Source organism: Myotis lucifugus, unplaced genomic scaffold, assembly GCF_000147115.1.
Source record: "Myotis lucifugus unplaced genomic scaffold, Myoluc2.0 scaffold_55, whole genome shotgun sequence".
NCBI lineage: Eukaryota > Metazoa > Chordata > Mammalia > Chiroptera > Vespertilionidae > Myotis > Myotis lucifugus.
The window spans coordinates 3,145,422-3,163,850 of NW_005871103.1; the positions used below are offsets into that span (position 1 = coordinate 3,145,422).

Here is an 18,429-nt window from a genome sequence, read left to right on the forward strand (position 1 = left end):
TAGTGGTTTTGTTACCGGCGAGACCACAAGACCTTGTCCCTTGAAGGAGAGATTCAGTCAAGACACAAAGTGCAGCGAAGAAGTAGGAATCTGTTGGCCACAGCAAAAATACACTTAGGGACCTAACCGGTTTGGCTCAGTGGATAGAGCGTCGGCCCGCAGACTGAAAGGTCCCAGGTTCGATTCCAGTCAAGGGCATGTACCTTGGTTGCGGGCACATTCCCAGTAGGGGGTGTGCAGGAGGCAGCTGATTGATGTTTCTCTCTCATCAATGTTTCTAACTCTCTATTCCTCGCTCTTCCTCTCTGTAAAAAAATCAATAAAATATATTTTAAAAACAAAACACAGGACAGAGAAACCAGGAAGGTGCATAGAAGGAGTAACGGGAGGGCCTAGGCTGGGCTGCTCTGGCTCACTGAGAAGTCAGAGCACAGGGGGCCTTGAAGCAAAGGGGTCAAGAGGTTAGCCCCGGACAAGCTGATGCTGCTCATTGCTCCCCTTATTAATAAACAAATGGGACTACATCAAAATAAAAAGCTTCTGCACAACGAAAGAAACCATCCACAAATCAACAAGAAAGCCCACTGCATGGGAGAACATATTTGCCAATGTTATCAGCGATAAGAGTTTAATCTCCAACATTTATAGGGAACTCATACAACTTAACAAAAGGAAGATAAATTATCCAATCAAAAAATGAGCAAAGGACCTAAATAGACACTTTTCAAAAGAGGACATTCAGAAAGCCAAGAGACCTATGAAAACATGCTCAAAGTCACTAATCATCTGAGAGATGCAAATCAAAACAACAATGAGGTACCATCACACACCTGTCAGAATGGCTATCATCAACAAATCAACAAACAACAAGTGCTGGAGAGGATGTGGAGAAAAGGAACACTCGTGCACTGCTGGTGGGAATGCAGACTGTGCAGCCACTATGGAAGACAGTATGGAGTTTCCTCAAAAAACTAAAAATGAAACTCCCATTTGACCCCGTGATCCCACTTCTAGGAATATATCCCAAGAAAACAGAAACACCAATCAGAAAGGATATATGCACCCCTATGTTCATAGCAGCACAATTCACCATAGCTAAGATCTGGAAACAGCCTAAGTGCCCATCAGCAGATGAATGGATTAGAAAACTGTGGTACATCTACACGATGGAATACTATGCTAATGCACATTTTGGGTGAGCATGTTTCCATTTCTCTTGGGTATGTACCTAGAAGTGGAACTTTTGGGTCATATGGGAACTATGATTTCACACGTTGAGTTACCGCCAAAACATTTTCCAGCCCTCGCTGGTTTGGCTCAGTGGACAGAGCGTCGGCCTGCGGACGGAAGGGTCCCAGGTGCGATTCCGGTCAAGGGCATGCACCTTGGTTGCGGGCACACCCCCACTAGGAGGTGTGCAGGAGGCAGCTCATCCATCCATGCTTCTCTCTTACGGACGCCCCCAACCCCCCATACCTCTCCCTTCCTGTCCGTACAAAATCAACAAAAACATACCCAAAAAAGGGAAAAACAAAACAAAACAAAACAAAACATTTTCCAAAGTGGCCCCACTCTTCTACATTCCCACCAGCAATGTACCAGGGATCCAATTTCTCTACATTCTCATTAATGCTTTTTAAGAAGAAAAAAATTTATAAATATATATGTATATATATTTGCTTTATATATATATATATATATTATATATATATATAAATGGATTTTATTGATTGTTTTACAGAGAGAAAGGGAGAGAGATATAGAGAGAGCTAGATACATTGATGAGAGAGAAACATGGGTCAGCTAGCTGCCTCCTGTACGCCCCTACTGGGGACCTGCCCACAACCAAGGTACTTCCTCTTGACGGGAATAGAACTAGGGACCCTCCAGTTCACAGGCTGATGCTCTATCCACCGAGCCAAACCAGCTAGGGCCTACATGGTTGCTTTTTCTAAATAATATTATCACCATGCTAGTAAGTGTTGAGTGGTATTGACTTGACCTTTACTGACTTGAACTGAAATGCCATAAGGGAAATCTCTTCTATCCTCATCCTTCAAACAGCCTCTGCCAAATCTCTCAGGCCCCTCGTAGGAATGGGTTCCTGCCTGTGGTGTGAGCAAGGATGGACTCGATTTTTTCACTTTCCAGTGTCTAACCTTGCTAGTTCCTTGGGTGAATGTATTCTCTCAAACAAACAAACAAACAAACAACAACAATAAACCCAGTTCACAGTATCTGCCCACTATGAACATAGTTACTTTTCTTATGGACTGAACCTGACCTTGCCCCTTCAGACAGGCTTCCATCCTCATGTTGAGAGTAGCTAGATTCCTTCTCTCCACTTTTCTGGATTCCTACCAGAGAAACACTCTCACCTTTGGACGGTTCTTTTAGGACCCTGGGAGAAATTTGATTTGCCTTTGTCAGCAGCAGGCATTTAGGGTGGTTTATATTATAGAGGGGTGTAAATTCCCCCTGCCATAGACACTGACTTCGATCATTTAAACAATAAAATATTCCCAGCCCCTCCTCTGAAGAATAGCCCTGAATTATTATTGGTATTGTTAAGGTAAAAAAAACCTTTGAAACCTTGTAAAGAATTTTTGTGTTTATTTGAGCCAAACTGCCAGCATATGCCGGGAAGCAGAGCCTCAAAGAATTGAGATAATGCTCCGGAGAAATGGCGGGTTACATCTGTATTTATACATTGCAATCAAAGGAAGGGACATAGGTAGGTTATATGAAATTCATTGGTGATAGATTAGAGAGATGGGAGAAAGCAAGGGGAAACTCCTGAGATTGGATAAAAGGTACTTAGGTGGGTGCAGGAACAATTAACATGATAATGAAGTAATTTGTGACATCTGTCCTAGCGCCCAGCACATTTGGTTGTGCTCCAGGGACTCCAGAAAAAGGGAAGTTACAAGTTACCCAGACATTTCAATATGTATGTTATTATGGATGCAAAAAGAGAGATAGGCTCAGTGAAGGTAAAGGTTGACCTTGTCAGTGAAGATACTGGCCTAGGACGTAACTGCCCACTATAACTGCTTTTAGTTAAAGTTTAATTTCAGACCATCCTTTGTGGTTACTTTAGGTCTCTGAGTTTGCAAGACTGCCATGCAGGCCTCCCCTGAGCTTGTCAGGTCAGCATGTGGCCCCTTTTGTCCACATCATGTGACTGGGTAATTGGTGTAAAGATGCTTGCTGTAGGAGCTTGTATTGATGGGATTTTGAGGGGTGGTCTCCAAAGGCACGTGTGTGTTTGGTGGTTCAAGGAGAACCTAGGAATGTGAATGCAGCTGGTGTATAGAGCTAGGAGGGCTTCATCAGCTATTGAATGAGTTCAAACATCTTTTCTCTCCCAAGATTGCGAGAGCCAGAGGCACCACCACCATAGGAAGAAATCTGTGTAGGAAAATTAAAGGCAGGTCAATAGATCAAAGGAAAGACAGAGGCTGCTGCTATTCTTAGGGGCAAAAAAAAAAAAGAATATTGGGGACTAACTCTGGTTATGGGAAATATTAATCGTGCTCTGTTAACCGTGACTGCCTTGTGTTGGTTAAAGAAAGGTGCTGCACCATTTTGGGTCAACCTGAGCTAGAATGGGCTGTTGGTGCACTGAGATTAAATCTACTCAGACTGCACGGTCATAGTCCTTTGACACGTGTGGATTTAACAGTCACGTTTTGGTAGTTGTAAAACACCCTGAGGCACAGATATGATTGTGTGCTGTGGATCAGAGCAGGGTGCTTAGCTATGAGGAAGCTTAGCCAACCACTGGACACCTGCTTCTCTCTGCTTATTGTTGTACAAGTGAGAACGCACACTGAATGCCCCAAGGGATCATTTACATATTCAACTACATGGTACCACACTTCAAGAGTGAATTTGTTGCTGTAGAAGTATTTGTGAAAATAGGGACTCACAAAAGTTTCTGGATACATCTATTATTCATGCCAAGTGTCTGTTATGTATCTGGAACTTATGGTAATAAGTAATCTAGTAGGAAATTGGCATCAAAACATTCAAGAAGATGGTTGTGCAGTTGCAGACACGGGCTTAGCAGTAAAATGTCAATGCCTGGTAAGGGAGAACCTAGGAGTGACGTTTGGGTTTAACCTCTGCCAATTCCGATCCATTGGTGGTGTTTGCCTGGATCATTGAGTTAAGAAGGACTCTGAGCTTACATCTGGAAGCAGTGGGAAAGGGCTTTGCATGGACAGAGGAGGGTGGAAGGGTGGTATGTGTCGGACAGATTTGCAACTAAAGAATGCTGAACTTTAAGCAACAGATCTCAAATTCTTTAGATCCCACCTGACTCACAGATGTAAGAGTTTAAGTTTAAATTTAAGTTTTAAATGTGATTTGTAGACTTAAGTGACCCAACTATGTTGAGAAGGAATGTGTAGAGGATGGGGACACATCATGACAGTATGCCCAGAAGTGTTCCTCTTGTGTTTTCTCTGCTTCCCATTGGGGGAGTCTTACTGTTTCATGCAAAAGCCTGTTGCAAATCCCGGCTGATCTTTTAGGGAGAATGATTTTTCCTTGCAGCTACTCATCCTGTTGGCCTAACTAATCCATTAAAGAATCTGTTCTCACCAGATTTGAGCCTTTCTCCAATACGGAGAGAAAAAAATCTCACAGTAATAAATCCACATCCTCACACACCAACTTATTCACAGCAACTGCTCATAAAGGGTGCTTTGAACACTGCACACGTGGTGCAGTCTATTTTTATAGGCCAGGTAATTAGCACAATTTCGAGTCTTTATGTATGCAACAAAAATCATAGTACAGCAAAGCTGGAAACGACACCTGCTCTTATGGCACCTGACTGGGATTTATTGAAGGAAACATCGAGGCTTTCACATAAATCACCTGTGTCTGTGGAACAGCGCTTCCTAACCGTTCTTGGTGTCAAGGATACATATCAGATGCTGATGAAAACTGTAGGCCCTGTTCCTAGAAAAATACAACTAATATAAAGAATGCCACAGATTCTCTTAAGTGAGGTCCTATAGACCCCAGATTAAATTTTCTCGTTTAACAGGTGACATAGATTTTCAGGCGATATAATGTACAAGTGTTCTTCAGAACATGATTTCTACAAGAGAATCCACTAACAAAAAATTTCATGGTCAGATAACTGTGGAGAGCAATGCATGCCTGGACATTCCAAACACAGAATGACATATCAGAAATCCATGAAGTCTTGCCATAAAGAAACTTTTAAATCTTTGTTTAACTCAGCATTTTGCACTTGACATATCAAGCATTTCAGAGGAGATATTTTGGGAGATGTTGGCAGACACAACCAAGTCCAATACCCACTCCACAACTTACTAGCTGTGTGACCTAGCAAACACTTAACTCTGAGAACCGCAGTTTCTTCATCTGTAAAATGGGGACAAAACTACTACTAATGCTTTGCATAGTAAATGCTATTATTTTATTTTTATTAGAAAAAGCTTCTTCTTTGCAATTTGCTTGCTTTATGTTTGTCCATCAAATTTCTTCTTTTCAACAACTTTCAGATACATTAGTTTGAGCTTGTTGGTCTGAAATAAATAATATAATATTTTCCTATGACGCACTGTACACAAACATCTGGGTGAAATGAGTAAAATACATTAACCACTTTTTAGTTAACTTTTTATAGTGTAAGAAAACTTTTTTTGGCATGATCGCATTTTGTCCTCACACACTATGAAGTGGGAGATTGAAACGAATATTATTCCTTTTTTATTGATGAAGAAACTGGGCCTCTGAGAAGTTAAGCTAGTTCAAGGCCACAGAGCATATGTCAAAGCCAGTCCTTGAACATGCCTTTTCCAAGTCTCTTTCCATGCCACTTCCTAGGATATACAGTAAAAGCAGAAAGTAGTATGTCATATGCTGGGTTGAGAATGGCACCCCAAGAAAACCTCTAATGGAAGAGATTGTACTCATGAAAAATACAATAAACTCCCGTTTGTAAAATATACAACTATATGTGCTATATGTGTGCTATATATGATATACACATACATATTCACTATTGTATAAAATAAGATACGGCATGCAGACGATGCATATCTTTGACTAATTTCTTTGGCTAGAATTCATTTATGTTCCCCGAGAATGCAGAGCGTGGGAACAGGGATTATTTGGGACCAGAGAGAATCTCATCGTAGTTTAAAATCTTCCAGCAAGCCTGTTTTGGGGTTTTGGGGGGCACATTTAGCTTGTTTGTGGACCAAAACCACCAATACAACAAAGCATGTATTCACTGTTCAATTTTACAGTAACTGTGACGATCATTGTACAGGTTGCTCCGGCCAATGATTTCAGCCCTGTGTTTAAGGCTGCGCACTATTCATTCTTCGTTCCAGAAACAGCAGGAGGTAAGAGATCCCCCCTTCCATGATGTTGAAGCACAAGGAAACTCCTACCGGATCCCAAATGGGTGACCAATGGAAAGATGACAAAGCATAAGCAGCACAGGGAGCTTTAAGGGGTCCCAGACCTTCAGACAATGGCAATAATCTCCTGATGGTTCCTCGAAGGCTCCCTTGCAATTTGATGTCAGATCTCAGATATTTTTGTAATGGACAAATAGACATCATAATAATTTTATTCCATTTCTCTTCTTTCCTGCCTCTGGATTAGGGCCAATGTAAAGGTAGTGGGGACAATGTGGCCATTGTCTATGCAATTTTATCTTGTAGACATCCGAGGTCAGATTGCAGGTCCAGAGTCGAGATCCTTCCTAAGCCATGACTTAGAATTGAAGTAGGATATATATGAATTAGGATTAGGATATATATACATATATAGCATAAACCAATAAACATTAGATTTTGAAGGGACAGCAGAGATAATGTTGTGTTTTTTGTCATCCAAGTGAGGAACATATCCCTGCCTCAACACCTCCGGATGGTGGTCCCCAGGCTTAGCTTGAGTACTTGAAGGGATAAATGAAACCAGTTGTGTGCTGAAGTCAAATCATACCAGCTCACAAGAGCCAATTATTAAATTTTTAGGAATTTTATAACCTGATATTACTGGTTATAAAATTAAATTATATAAACTTCATTACATAAATTACATAAAAAATTAGTAAGTATTCAAAAAACTCAGCACTTTTTAATTATGTTACTACATTTTACCATTATCTACACCCTTTAGGTTACTTACATCTATTTGACCTGCATGGTGAAATTCTGTATATGTAATTGTTTGCTACTGAACCTCTCTTCCCAGTTTATTATTATGTTGGTAGCTAAAAATTGGCAATGGCGGGAATGTTTACACCATGGGAATAGGCAAATACTGTGTAGCAGGGCTTAATTCATTATTTTTTATTATTATCACAAAGATTGAGGCAATATTCTTCTGGCAATCAAAAACTATTGTCAATTCAGCAAAGAAGTCATTTGCATCATTGATACACCAATGAAGCTTGATATTGTTTCACTTTCATCTTATTCTTTTTTTAAAAAAAAATAATATCCTGTGCCATTTTTAAATTTTAAATCATGTTTTGTTTTGTAATTACAGTTGACATAAAATATTATATTAGTTTCAAGTGTACACCCCAGTGATTAAACATTATGTAACTTACTAAATGATCATCCTAATATATCTTGTATTCATCTCACACCATACATAGTTATTAGTATACTAGAGGCCTGATGCACGAGATTCATGCACTGGGCTGTGGGGGAGGGGGGGTGCTCCCCTCAGCCCAGTCTGCACCCTCTCAAAGTCTGGGACCCCTCGCTCCTAACCACCTCCAGAGGCTCCTGCCACCAACACTGTGCTCACCAGCAATGAGCCCGGCTTCTGGCTGAGCAGTGCTCCCCCCGTGGGAGCACACTGACCACCAGGGGGCAGCTTCTGCATTGAGCACCTGCCCCCTGACCGGTCCTTTCGCCATTTGGTCGATTTGCATGTTAGGCTTTTATTATATAGGATTATTGACTATACATTCTATGCTGCATTTTTTCATATGTCTCTTGGCCATCTGTATGTCCCCTTTGAAGAACTGTCTATTCAGGTCCCGTGCCCATTTTCTATTTGGATTATTTGTCTTCTTGGTGTTAAGTTGTATGAGTTCTTTATATATTTTGGAAATTAACCCCTTATCAGGTGCATCACTTGCAAATATGTCCTCCCGTACTATGGGCTCCCTTTTCATGTTGTTGATGGTTTCTTTTGCTGTGCAGCTTTATTTTGATGTAGTCCCATTTGTTTATTTTTCCTTTGTTTGTCTTGCCCTAGGAGATGTATCCATAAACATATTGCTATTGCTATGAGAGATGTCTGCGACTTTACTGCCTATGTTTTCTTCTAGGATTTTTATGGTTTTGCAACTTACATTTAAGGCTTTTATCCATTTTGAGTTTATTCTTATGTGTGGTATAAGTTGATGGTCTAGTTTCATTTTCTTGCATGTACCTGCCCAATTATCCCAACACCATTTATTGAAGAGACTGTCTTTACTCCATTGTATACTTTTGCCTCTACTGTCAAATATTAGTTGATCATAATGGTGTGGGTCCATTTCTGGGGTCTTGGCTCTGTTCCATTGGCACTGTTCTCGTGCCGGTACTAGGCTATTTTGATTACAATGGCATTGTAATGTAGTTTGATATCTGGTATTGTGATCCCTCCAACGTTGTTTCTCAAAATTGCTACGGCTATTTGGGGTCTTTCTTGGTTCCATATAAATTTTTGGAACAATTGTTCGAGGTCTGTGAAATATGCCATTGTTATTTTAATAGGGATTGCCTTGAGTCTATAGATTGCTTTGGGAAGTATGGACATTTTAATGATGTTAATTCTACCAACCCATGAACATGATATACGCTTCCACTTGTTTGTATCTCCCTCTCATTCTTTTTCAATGTCCTATAGTTTTCTGAGTACAGGTTTTTACCTCCTTGGTTAAGTTTATTCTTAGGTATCTTAGGTTTTTTGTTGCAATGGTAAATGGGATTGTTTTTTGTTTTTCTTTTAGGGAGTTTATTATTGCTGTATAACAATGCCATTGATTTCGGGATGTTAATTTTGTATCCTGCTAGGTTGCTGAATTCATTCATTAAACATAGCAGTTTTTTTTGGTGGAGTCTTTAGCATTTTGTATGTACAATATCCTGTCACTTGCTAATGATGAGAGTTTTACTTCCTCTTTTCCAATTTGGATGCCCTTTATGTTTTCTTCTTGTCTCATCTCTGTGGCTAGGACTTCCACTACAATGTTGAATAAGAGTGGTGAAAGAGGACATCCCTGTTCTTAGGGAACATGGTTTTAGTTTTTGCCCATTAAGTATGTTGTTGGTTGTAGGTTTGTCATATATATGGCCTTTATTATGTTGAGGTGTGATCCCTCTATTCCCTCTTTGCTGAGAGTCTTTATCATGAATGGGTGCTGGATTTTGTCAAATGCCTTTTCTGTGTCTATTAATATGATCATGTGGATTTTATTATTCATTTTGTTTATGTGATACATCATGTTTATTGCTTTGTGAATATTGTGCAAGCCTTGCATACCCATAATAAATCCTACTTGGTCATGTTCTATGGTCTTTTTCATGTATTGCTGGATCTGATTTGGTAATATTTTGTTGAGATTTTTAGAATCTATGTTCATCAGGTTATGGCTTTTAATTTCTTTCTTTGTAGTATCTTTATCTGGTTTTGGAATTCAGGTAATTCAGCCTCATAAAAGGGAAGTCTTCCCTCCTCTTGAATGATTTGGAATAGTTTGAGGAGGATAGGAGTTAGTTCTTCTTTGAATGTTTGGTAAAACTTGGTGGCTTCTTCATTAAATCCCTAGTTGTAAGACTTCCATTCAGCTATATTTCAGGCAGTTCTGAATGACCGTTGGTTTGTAGTTTAGTTGTAATTTTGAAGTTGTCCTGAAATATAATTTTATGTTTTCAAGGTAGGACTCTAAATGTATTGAACATGGCTGGCTTTTCTTGAGCATAATTTAACAGCTTCTTGATGGCTTATGGGAAGGATTTAGAATTTTCAATTACAGCACTGTCAATTTGGAAGGACTGCAAAAATTCAACCCTTTTATATGAATATTACTGTGGGGGCTGGACAGAGAATTGGGCCACACAACTGGTGAATGGCAGAGATGATGGGTAGTACAGACTTCCAAGTTCCTGGTCCAGTTCTCTGTTTTGTATTCCTGGCTGCTTTTCTTGTATGAATTTTGATGTTTGGGATTACCAGTAGTTTGAAAACAAGTTCAGAGAATTCATACCAAGAGATAAGGGGATCTTGTTGTGTGTGTGTGTCCTATTCTCCAAAAGGCTGGTTAATTCCTGCTGTAACAGAGAGAGGGCTTCTATGTCTTCATAGGGAGCAGCATGAAGTGGCCGAAAAACCATGAGAGTTGGAATCAAATAGAACGGGATTCAAATTCTATCTCTGCCACTGTTAGTCAAATAACTTTAGGCAGGTCATATAACCTCCATGTGCCTTTAAGTTCTCATCTGGGAAATAGAGATTACAATAACAATGTCATAGTTGAGATGAAGATTAACTGATAATTATATGCATGTAAAGTATATGGTACATACTGACAAAAGCCACAATAGTATTGCCAATAATAATAATAATAATAATAATAATAATAACCACTAACATTTTAGTGCCTACAATGTGCCATAATTTTTTCCTTGCCATTAAAAGAACACACAAAACATTCCTTGATCTTCCCTACCAGAGGACAAAAGATGAATGAAATTAAGGGAGGGCTGGTGTTCAGAGGCGATACCTATCAGAGGAGACTAAATCTTCTTCACAACTCAGTGATGGTTCATTTTAAATGAGGAAGTTAGAAAGTTAAAACTACTCTGAAAACAAACTCTCCTCAGACTATCCAACCTTTAGACTGTAGACCAGGAGGACATTAGACAATCCATTAACGTGGAGTGTTTTTCATGCTGTTGGTTAGCATAGGGTGTCAGAGTGCCTTGAGCACCACAAGGTTTCTTGTTATCCTAACAAAATTATGGGAATCTATAATTCTAACTTAAAATAAAATCTAATGGTATGTGATGAGCAACAAAATATCTCCTTGACAAATAGCTTCTGGAGGGAGGTGGGCATAGGCAAAAAAATTCTTTTAACAGAAACGATTTAGAAGAAAATACATGAAAATTAAATCACAGTGGGTGGCAGGTCACAAGGAAAACATATTTCATTTCCAATGGTTTTTGATAGGATGTCTGGCCGAGTTGCAGAATTTCATAATTACTCTATTTCAAACTTTAGCTAAAGATGCTCAAGATGGCTTTTTATTTTATTCGAGGATTAATTTTATATATACAGAAGGATAGGCTTTCCATTATGCTTAACCAGGTGTTAAATGCAAAAATGATGCCAACTTTGACTAGAACTATAGGATAGAAATGGCAATTTTACACTTAATCTATTTTAAGTGGTCGTTGATCAGTTCTAACACTTTTTTCTAGGTTGGACTCTTTATACTCTGGGTTCGCCATAATGAAATATTATTTCTTTCCAGAAGTGTGTTTTCTCTGTGCCTAGTATTCTGAGTTGTGTTCATGGCCAGCTTAATAACATTACCAGAGACTGATGAACCTTAGTCAAAGAAAGATGCAAACTGTGAAAGAAATCCCGTGAGGTTGCAGGTGGTGGTGTCCCACTAAATAGTTCCTTCATAGTAATTCTCTGGTCTTGGTGATCAGCAACTACAATGTCCTATGCACATGTTGCTGAGACTAGTCATGTGTGGTGGTATTCACTACATGGAGGAGGTCTGGTATCCGCCCTGGAGCTTATAAGCCAGTCAGAAAATGACTGAGGGGCAAGTCTGTTATATCTGTTATCTATTACTATAAGTATGCTGTGTAATGCTCCCCCCCATCCCCACCCCAATTAGAGTCATACAAAAAGGAACATTTATTTAGCCCATGAGTCTGAGAATCGGCTGAACTGTCTCTCTAGTTTTGGCCTGATTGTTCAAAATTATGGAAATTGGCTGGCTTCTTGCTCATCTAGCCTGGCTTCAGCTGGGGTAACTGATGACTTGGTTCCTCTCTCCTCCAATAGGCTCGTCTGAGAATGTTCTCAGGCAGAGGCAGAGGGGCAGGAGCAAGCCAAGCCTAAGCACATGAGTGCTTCTCAGGCCTCTACTCGTCAGGTTTGCTAATATCACATTGGCCAAAACACATCATGTGGGAAGACAAAGAGCATGATGGTAGGAAGGATAAAGACTATGGGTCTATTAATTCAATCAGTATACTATACGATCTTTTTTCTAAAAGATTATGTGGGGAACTACACACTGAAATCACAACAAAGTGAGTGTTAAAATGTGGGCTGTTGTTAATCCTTGCCAGAGATTATATTTTACATTAATTTTTATTTTATGTCATTTAAAATATTTTTCTTTTAATATATTTCTATTGATTTCAGAGAGGAAGGGAGAGGGAGAGAGAGATATAGACATCAATGATGAGAGAGAGAATCATTGATTGGCTGCCTCCTGCACGCCCCCTACTGGGGATCCAGCCTGCAACCTGGGCATGTGCTCTTGACTGGAATCATACCAGGGACCCTTCAGTCTGCAGGCTGACGCTCTATCCAATGAGCCAAATTGTCTGGGGCTACATTGATTTTTAGAGAGAGTGGAAGAGAGGGACTGGAGAGGGATCAACCTGCAACCAAAGTACATGTCCTTGACCAGGAATGGAAACTGTGATCCTTTGGTGCTCAGGCTAACACTCTACTGCTGAGCCACACTGGCCAGGGCAGCAGATACCGACTTGAATCCGGACTCTAACATTCCTAGATGTGTGACCTTGGGCAAATTACTTAAGACCACTGGACTGATTTTCCTTGTCTGTAAAATGGAGACAGTAATAGTCCATATATCATAAGGCTGTTGAGAAGATTCAATGAGATACTGTGTGTAAATAATTCTGATATAGCATTTACAATATACCAGGCACTATTCTAAACACTTTATATATGTTAACTTATTTGATCCTCACAAGAACTCTAGATGATCGCCACTGTTATTATTCCTTGTTTTCAGATAAAAAAGTTATGAGGCCCAGAGAGAGCTTATAGAATTTTTCAATGAATTGCATCTAGTGTCAGAGCTGAGATTTTGAACCTAGGCACTCTGGTTCCAGAGTCTGTACTGTGAACCATTATCTGATGCTAATCTATGTATAAAAGCTTAAGTGACTGAACGATTGACTGATTGCTTTGATGTGCACTAACCACCAGATGCTCAATGCAGGAGCTGCCCCCTGGTGGTCAGTGCGCTCCCACAGCGGGTGGGCCACTCAGCTGACCAACCTGCCCTGGCAGCCCATCAGCCAGGCAGCAGCCACTCACTCCCTCAGTAGTCCTGCAGGTCCCATCTCTGGAGAAGGCCAGGCACCGGCGGACCTATGCTGCCAGCCCAATCCCAACAGCGCTGCCTGGCCTCCAGGAAGTCAGTCTGGGCACTGCGGCCATTTCCCCTCCCTAGATGCTCCACAAGGAAGAAATGATATAAAAGCAGCTGCCAGGTGGCTCCCGACAACCTGCGCGAACATCAGCAGGACAGATCTGGATCCTGGGCTGGCAAGGGAGTCCCATCACCCGCCCCGAGGGCCAATACCCCCACCCCCCATCCCATCGGGATAGGCGCCAGAGGCAGGACTCACGGCTGGCGAGTGACTCTGCAGCAGCGTGAGCCTCTCCTGATTGTGACTGACAGGGCATGAGCTCCTGGCAGTCTCAGTGGGGCCGGGATGAGCGGCAGGCGGCATTGGACTGTGGGTTTCCGCCCGATCCCCACAAGCCACCCTGAGGGACCCCACCCATGCATGAATTTGTGCACCAGGCCTCTAGTCTTAGCATAATGTCTGGTAGGAAATAAGCATGCAATACATGTAAGTAATTATTGATATTATGAAATTCTTGTTAACTCATATTATTTGACTTATGCCACTTCCATCATGTAGAGTTGGGCTTTCCAAGCACATTTCTTTGTCCAAAGGCTTTCAGATTGGCCCTTTGAGAAACTATGATACTATCTGGAAGGCAAAGACTTGTCCAGCTTTTTAAACTTGTATATCTGCATGACAAGAATGCACCTTCATAACTGTTATTGGCAGCTTTCTACAAAGTTGGAAGAGTGACTGCCATTGATGAAGACTACCTACCGAACTGTGTTACGTACAAAATAGCTAGTGGAGACATCCAAGTTCTACAAAGATTCTGGATTCACCCTCTCTCTGGAATGATTGAGCTCACCACACAGCCAGACTACGAGACTGTGAAGCAGTATAACCTCACGGTGGAAGGTGTGGACTGCGACAGACTTCATCCTCGCACAGCGATGACCATGGTGAGTAGAGAGCCTCAGGTTTTGATATAATATAGATGACCCATTAAGTTCTAATGTATTTAAACTGAAATGGTCAAACAACAAAAGTGAAAAATGCTCAAATAATAACAGTAATTCTCATGAGATTAAAAAGTTTGTAGGAATTGCAGATACACATCTAACATTGATCATGTGTGAGCTCTTGTTCTTGACACATTTTATATGTCGATGTAGTTCATCTTTGCATTCAGTCTTCATGGAAGGCAGTATTATCATCATTTCCACTCTACAGATGAGAAACCTCAGGCACAGAGTTTAGGAAAATTACTTGCAGTTACTCAGGGTTTGTAGAACTGGATGCAAACCCAGGCTGCCTCTCATTGGGAGGTAATGTTTACAAGGAAGGTAGTTAACCAAGGGGCATGCTTGTGGCATCACAGTGGGGGAGAGTGTGTGTGGGCTTCTAAACTATTTTAGAAACATCAAAGGATTCTTAAAAGATATCAAGACTGGGTGCTGCTGTGTTGATGATGTGGTATGTGTTATTAATGACTAGAAGGTTTTGTCATGGGACAAGAAACAGAAATAGGATGGAAGAATTTTTTAAAAAAAATATATTTTATATTGATTTCAGAGAGGAAGGGAGAGGGAGAGAGAGATAGAAACATCAATGATGAGAGAGAATCATTGATAGGCTGCCTCCTTCACGCCCCCTACTGGGGATTGAGCCCGCAACCTGGCATGTGCCTTTGGCTGGAATCAAACCTGGGAGCCTTCAGTCCACAGGCCAACGCTCTATCCATTGAGCCAAACCAGCCAGGGCAGGATGGAAGAATTTTAAGCTCCCCAGCTGGCCTGATGACTCACTGTGCCTTTCCTCTTACTGTCCAGAGCCCCCTGGCTGGCTGCTCATGTGGTGATTAGGTTTCCTGATGGGTCAGTGTGAGGAAAACATCAGGTCCATTCGCAGCAGCAGTTAGATTGACTGCCACAGGGACCGAAGTACAGTCATGTGGACAGGACTCTGTAGCTTGGTTGTCTCAGGAAAGCACCTCCGAGCGTGATCTCCATGCTTAGGTGTCTGCGGCAGTTTTCCTTGTAGACATTTATGAACTCCCCAGCTAGTATAGGATGATACCACTTGCAATTATCATTCACTTATTACAAATGAGAAGAGAGGAAAGCAGATAAAAAAGCAATTTCAAGGGATTCTGTTCTTATAAAAAGGATTTGCATTTTTGGCTAAAGACAGAAAAGGAACTTTTAAAAAAAATCCTCACCAAGAATATGTTTTTATTGATTTTTAGAGAGGAAGGGAGAGAGAGAAACTTCGATATGAGAGAGAAACATCAATAAGTTGCCTCCGGCACACGCTCCAACTGGGGAACAAACCTGAAACCTAGGAATGTGTCCTGATGAGTAATCGAACCACAACCGAAGGATGAGGCCCAGAAATCAGGATTTCAAAAAGATTCCTGGGTGATTCTAATGTGCAGCCAAGGTTGAGAACCACTGATTCTAACCACAGGCATTTGGGTTGGTGATGATTATCACAGTCAGCTGTGCATGCTGAATTCCAAAGAGGAAAGGAGCTATAGGAGCAATACGAACGATCCAGCTTTTGTTAAATCTCTCAACTAGAGTTGCCCATACTCAGTCCCAGGGACACACATGAAAAGGCAGGTTGTTACCTGGCCTTCTCACAGCACACCTCACAGCACCTCCAAGGACTATTTTATTATATCTTGGACATTTGTCGTGTTCTCTCAAAGCACTTGGCTAAAAAAGTTGAGTACCTGGTCCACCCTTCCCTCCCAACATTTCCCCATTTATTTAATGGAAAAGAGCACATTCTGGCTGGGTTGAAACCCCTCACCACAAGGTGGCAGCAGACACTAGGGTTTATTACCATCGCTGTTGGTGCACTTGAGTTTTTCCCTCCAAAAATAAGGATGCTAAGAAGGAAAACTCTTTAGAAAATTGTTGGGAGATACAAACATTACTCTGCTTTCTGTGTTTGACCTCAGCAGTGATGTGGAGCATGCTTCTCAAACTTTCATGTGCACAGGAATGACCTGGGGTCTTATTAAAAAGCAGGTTTCAATACAATAGGTCTGGGTGAAATCCGATAATTTGAATTTCTAACAAGCCTCCAGGTGATGCTGATAATGTTGACTCACAAGCCACACTTTGAGTAGCAAGCAAGGCTCTTGCTGTTCCAGTCCTGGGGGGAGGAATGTAAACATGGTGAAAAATGAGATATATAACACTGAGGCAGTGGGTCTCAAACCTTGGCTGCACATTACAGCTGGGTTCTTGCTGCTGCTCAGCTGTGTGGCCTTCATCAATTCAACCTGTCTGTGCTTGCTTTCTTTTATTTTTTAAAAAAATATTTTTTTATTGATTTCAGAGAGGAAGAGAGAGATAGAAACATCAATGATGAGAGAGAATATTGATCGACTGCCTCCTGCAAGCCCCACACTGGGGATCGAGCCTGCAACCCAGGCATGTGACCTTAATTCAGCGGTTCTCAACCTGTGGGTAGCGACCCCTTTGGTGGTCGAACGACCCTTTCACAGGGGTCGCCTAAGACCATCCTGCATAATAGATATTTACATTACAATTCATAACAGTAGCAACATTACAGTTATGAAGTAGCAACGAAAATAATTTTATGGTTGGGTCACAACACAAGGAACTGTATTTAAAGGGCCAGAAGGTTGAGAACCACTGCCTTAACTGGAATCGAACTCGGGACTCTTTTAGTTCTCAAACTGACGCTCTGTCCACGGAGCCAAACCAGCTAGGGCTGTCCTTCCTTTCTCATCTGTAAAGTAGGGATAGAAAAGCGCTCATAGGAGACTAGATGCAGGTGGTCCTTTTAGAAACACTGAATCACAGAACCTGATGTGCTTTAGCCAGATGGGTGTGTGGTTCCACCTGGCCTGCTTTCCCTCATCCACTGGAATCCCCAGAGCACAATAAATAATAGGGGCGTGAATGAACAAATACATGAATAAGCGTTTTCTTTAACCATGGCCCAATTATTGCCACTCGGTTATGGGAATAGCTGTATTCATTCTGTTGTATTTTGTCAACAATCTGGATGAATGAGGTTGATTTTATATTAGGAAAGAAGAGCTGACTTTGATTTGTGTATGTGTATGTCTGTTTGCACATGTCTATGAGTGTGCAAATCTGTGTGTGTACGTGTGTGTGCAACAGGCTAAAGCATTTGCTGCTTCGGCTTCTGTGACAAGATGCACTGGTTTTTCAAGGAGTCTGACGCAGATGATGGAGCTCGTAGGAGTGGGACAGGGAGAAGAACAGCGAGAAGAGCTGGGGTACCAAGGACACGAATTGGAGCCAAACTTGATTTTAAATTCTAGCTCTGTCCCTTATAAGCTATGGGACCTTGGGCAGGTGGCAAAACTTCTCTGGACCTCCATTTTCCTATCTGTGAAATGGGAATAGTAGCTGCTACCTTCAGGGGATGTTTTATTCATTGTTACCTGGCAACTGTCCGAATGCCTAGTGCATGCTGATGCTCCTCTCGACACCTGGGAAAGCACAGTGAACAACACACAGTATCCCTAACTAACAGAACTTAAAATGCTGGGGGAGAGGCTGACAACACAGGAGGAAATAAATTAGCTTTGGCTAGTGGCAAGTGTCATGAAGAAAGTAGGAAAGGACAATAGAGTGAAGGTCACCTTCACAGGAGTTGTCCCTGGCCTGAGAGCCCAGCGAGGAGAAAGAGCAGGTTGTGTGAAGACCTGTCTGTCCCAGGAAGAGGAGGCACGGCTCCCAAAGCCCCGGGTGGAAGGAGTCAGATGCTCCAGAGAAGGTGGAAGGTAGTTGGGGTGGCCGTGGTGAGGAGCCCATGGAGGTGAGGAGCTGGACTAAGGAGGGCAGAGCTGCTGGATCCCACAGAACAATTCACGGTCTTGATCTTGACCTTCAGAGCAATGCAGATTTTAATTGAAGTAAAATATACACAACTTAAGTTTACCATCTTAACCACTTTTAAATGTACAGTTCAGTGTCATTAATATATTCACATCGTTGTG

The 18,429-nt window shown here is 41.4% G+C and overlaps 1 protein-coding gene across 1 annotated transcript in view; it reads left to right on the top strand.

Moving 5' to 3' along the window:
• Positions 1-12,207: 12,207 nt before the first annotated feature.
• LOC102431144 (cadherin-related family member 3) overlaps positions 12,208-18,429 on the top strand; it is a 79,579-nt gene continuing 73,357 nt past the window's right edge. Inside the window, exons 1-3 of the mRNA XM_014456126.1 lie at positions 12,208-12,232; positions 14,148-14,380; positions 17,585-17,703. Coding sequence (XP_014311612.1) covers positions 12,208-12,232; positions 14,148-14,380; positions 17,585-17,703 — 377 coding nt within the window. The remainder of the gene's footprint in view (positions 12,233-14,147; positions 14,381-17,584; positions 17,704-18,429) is intronic.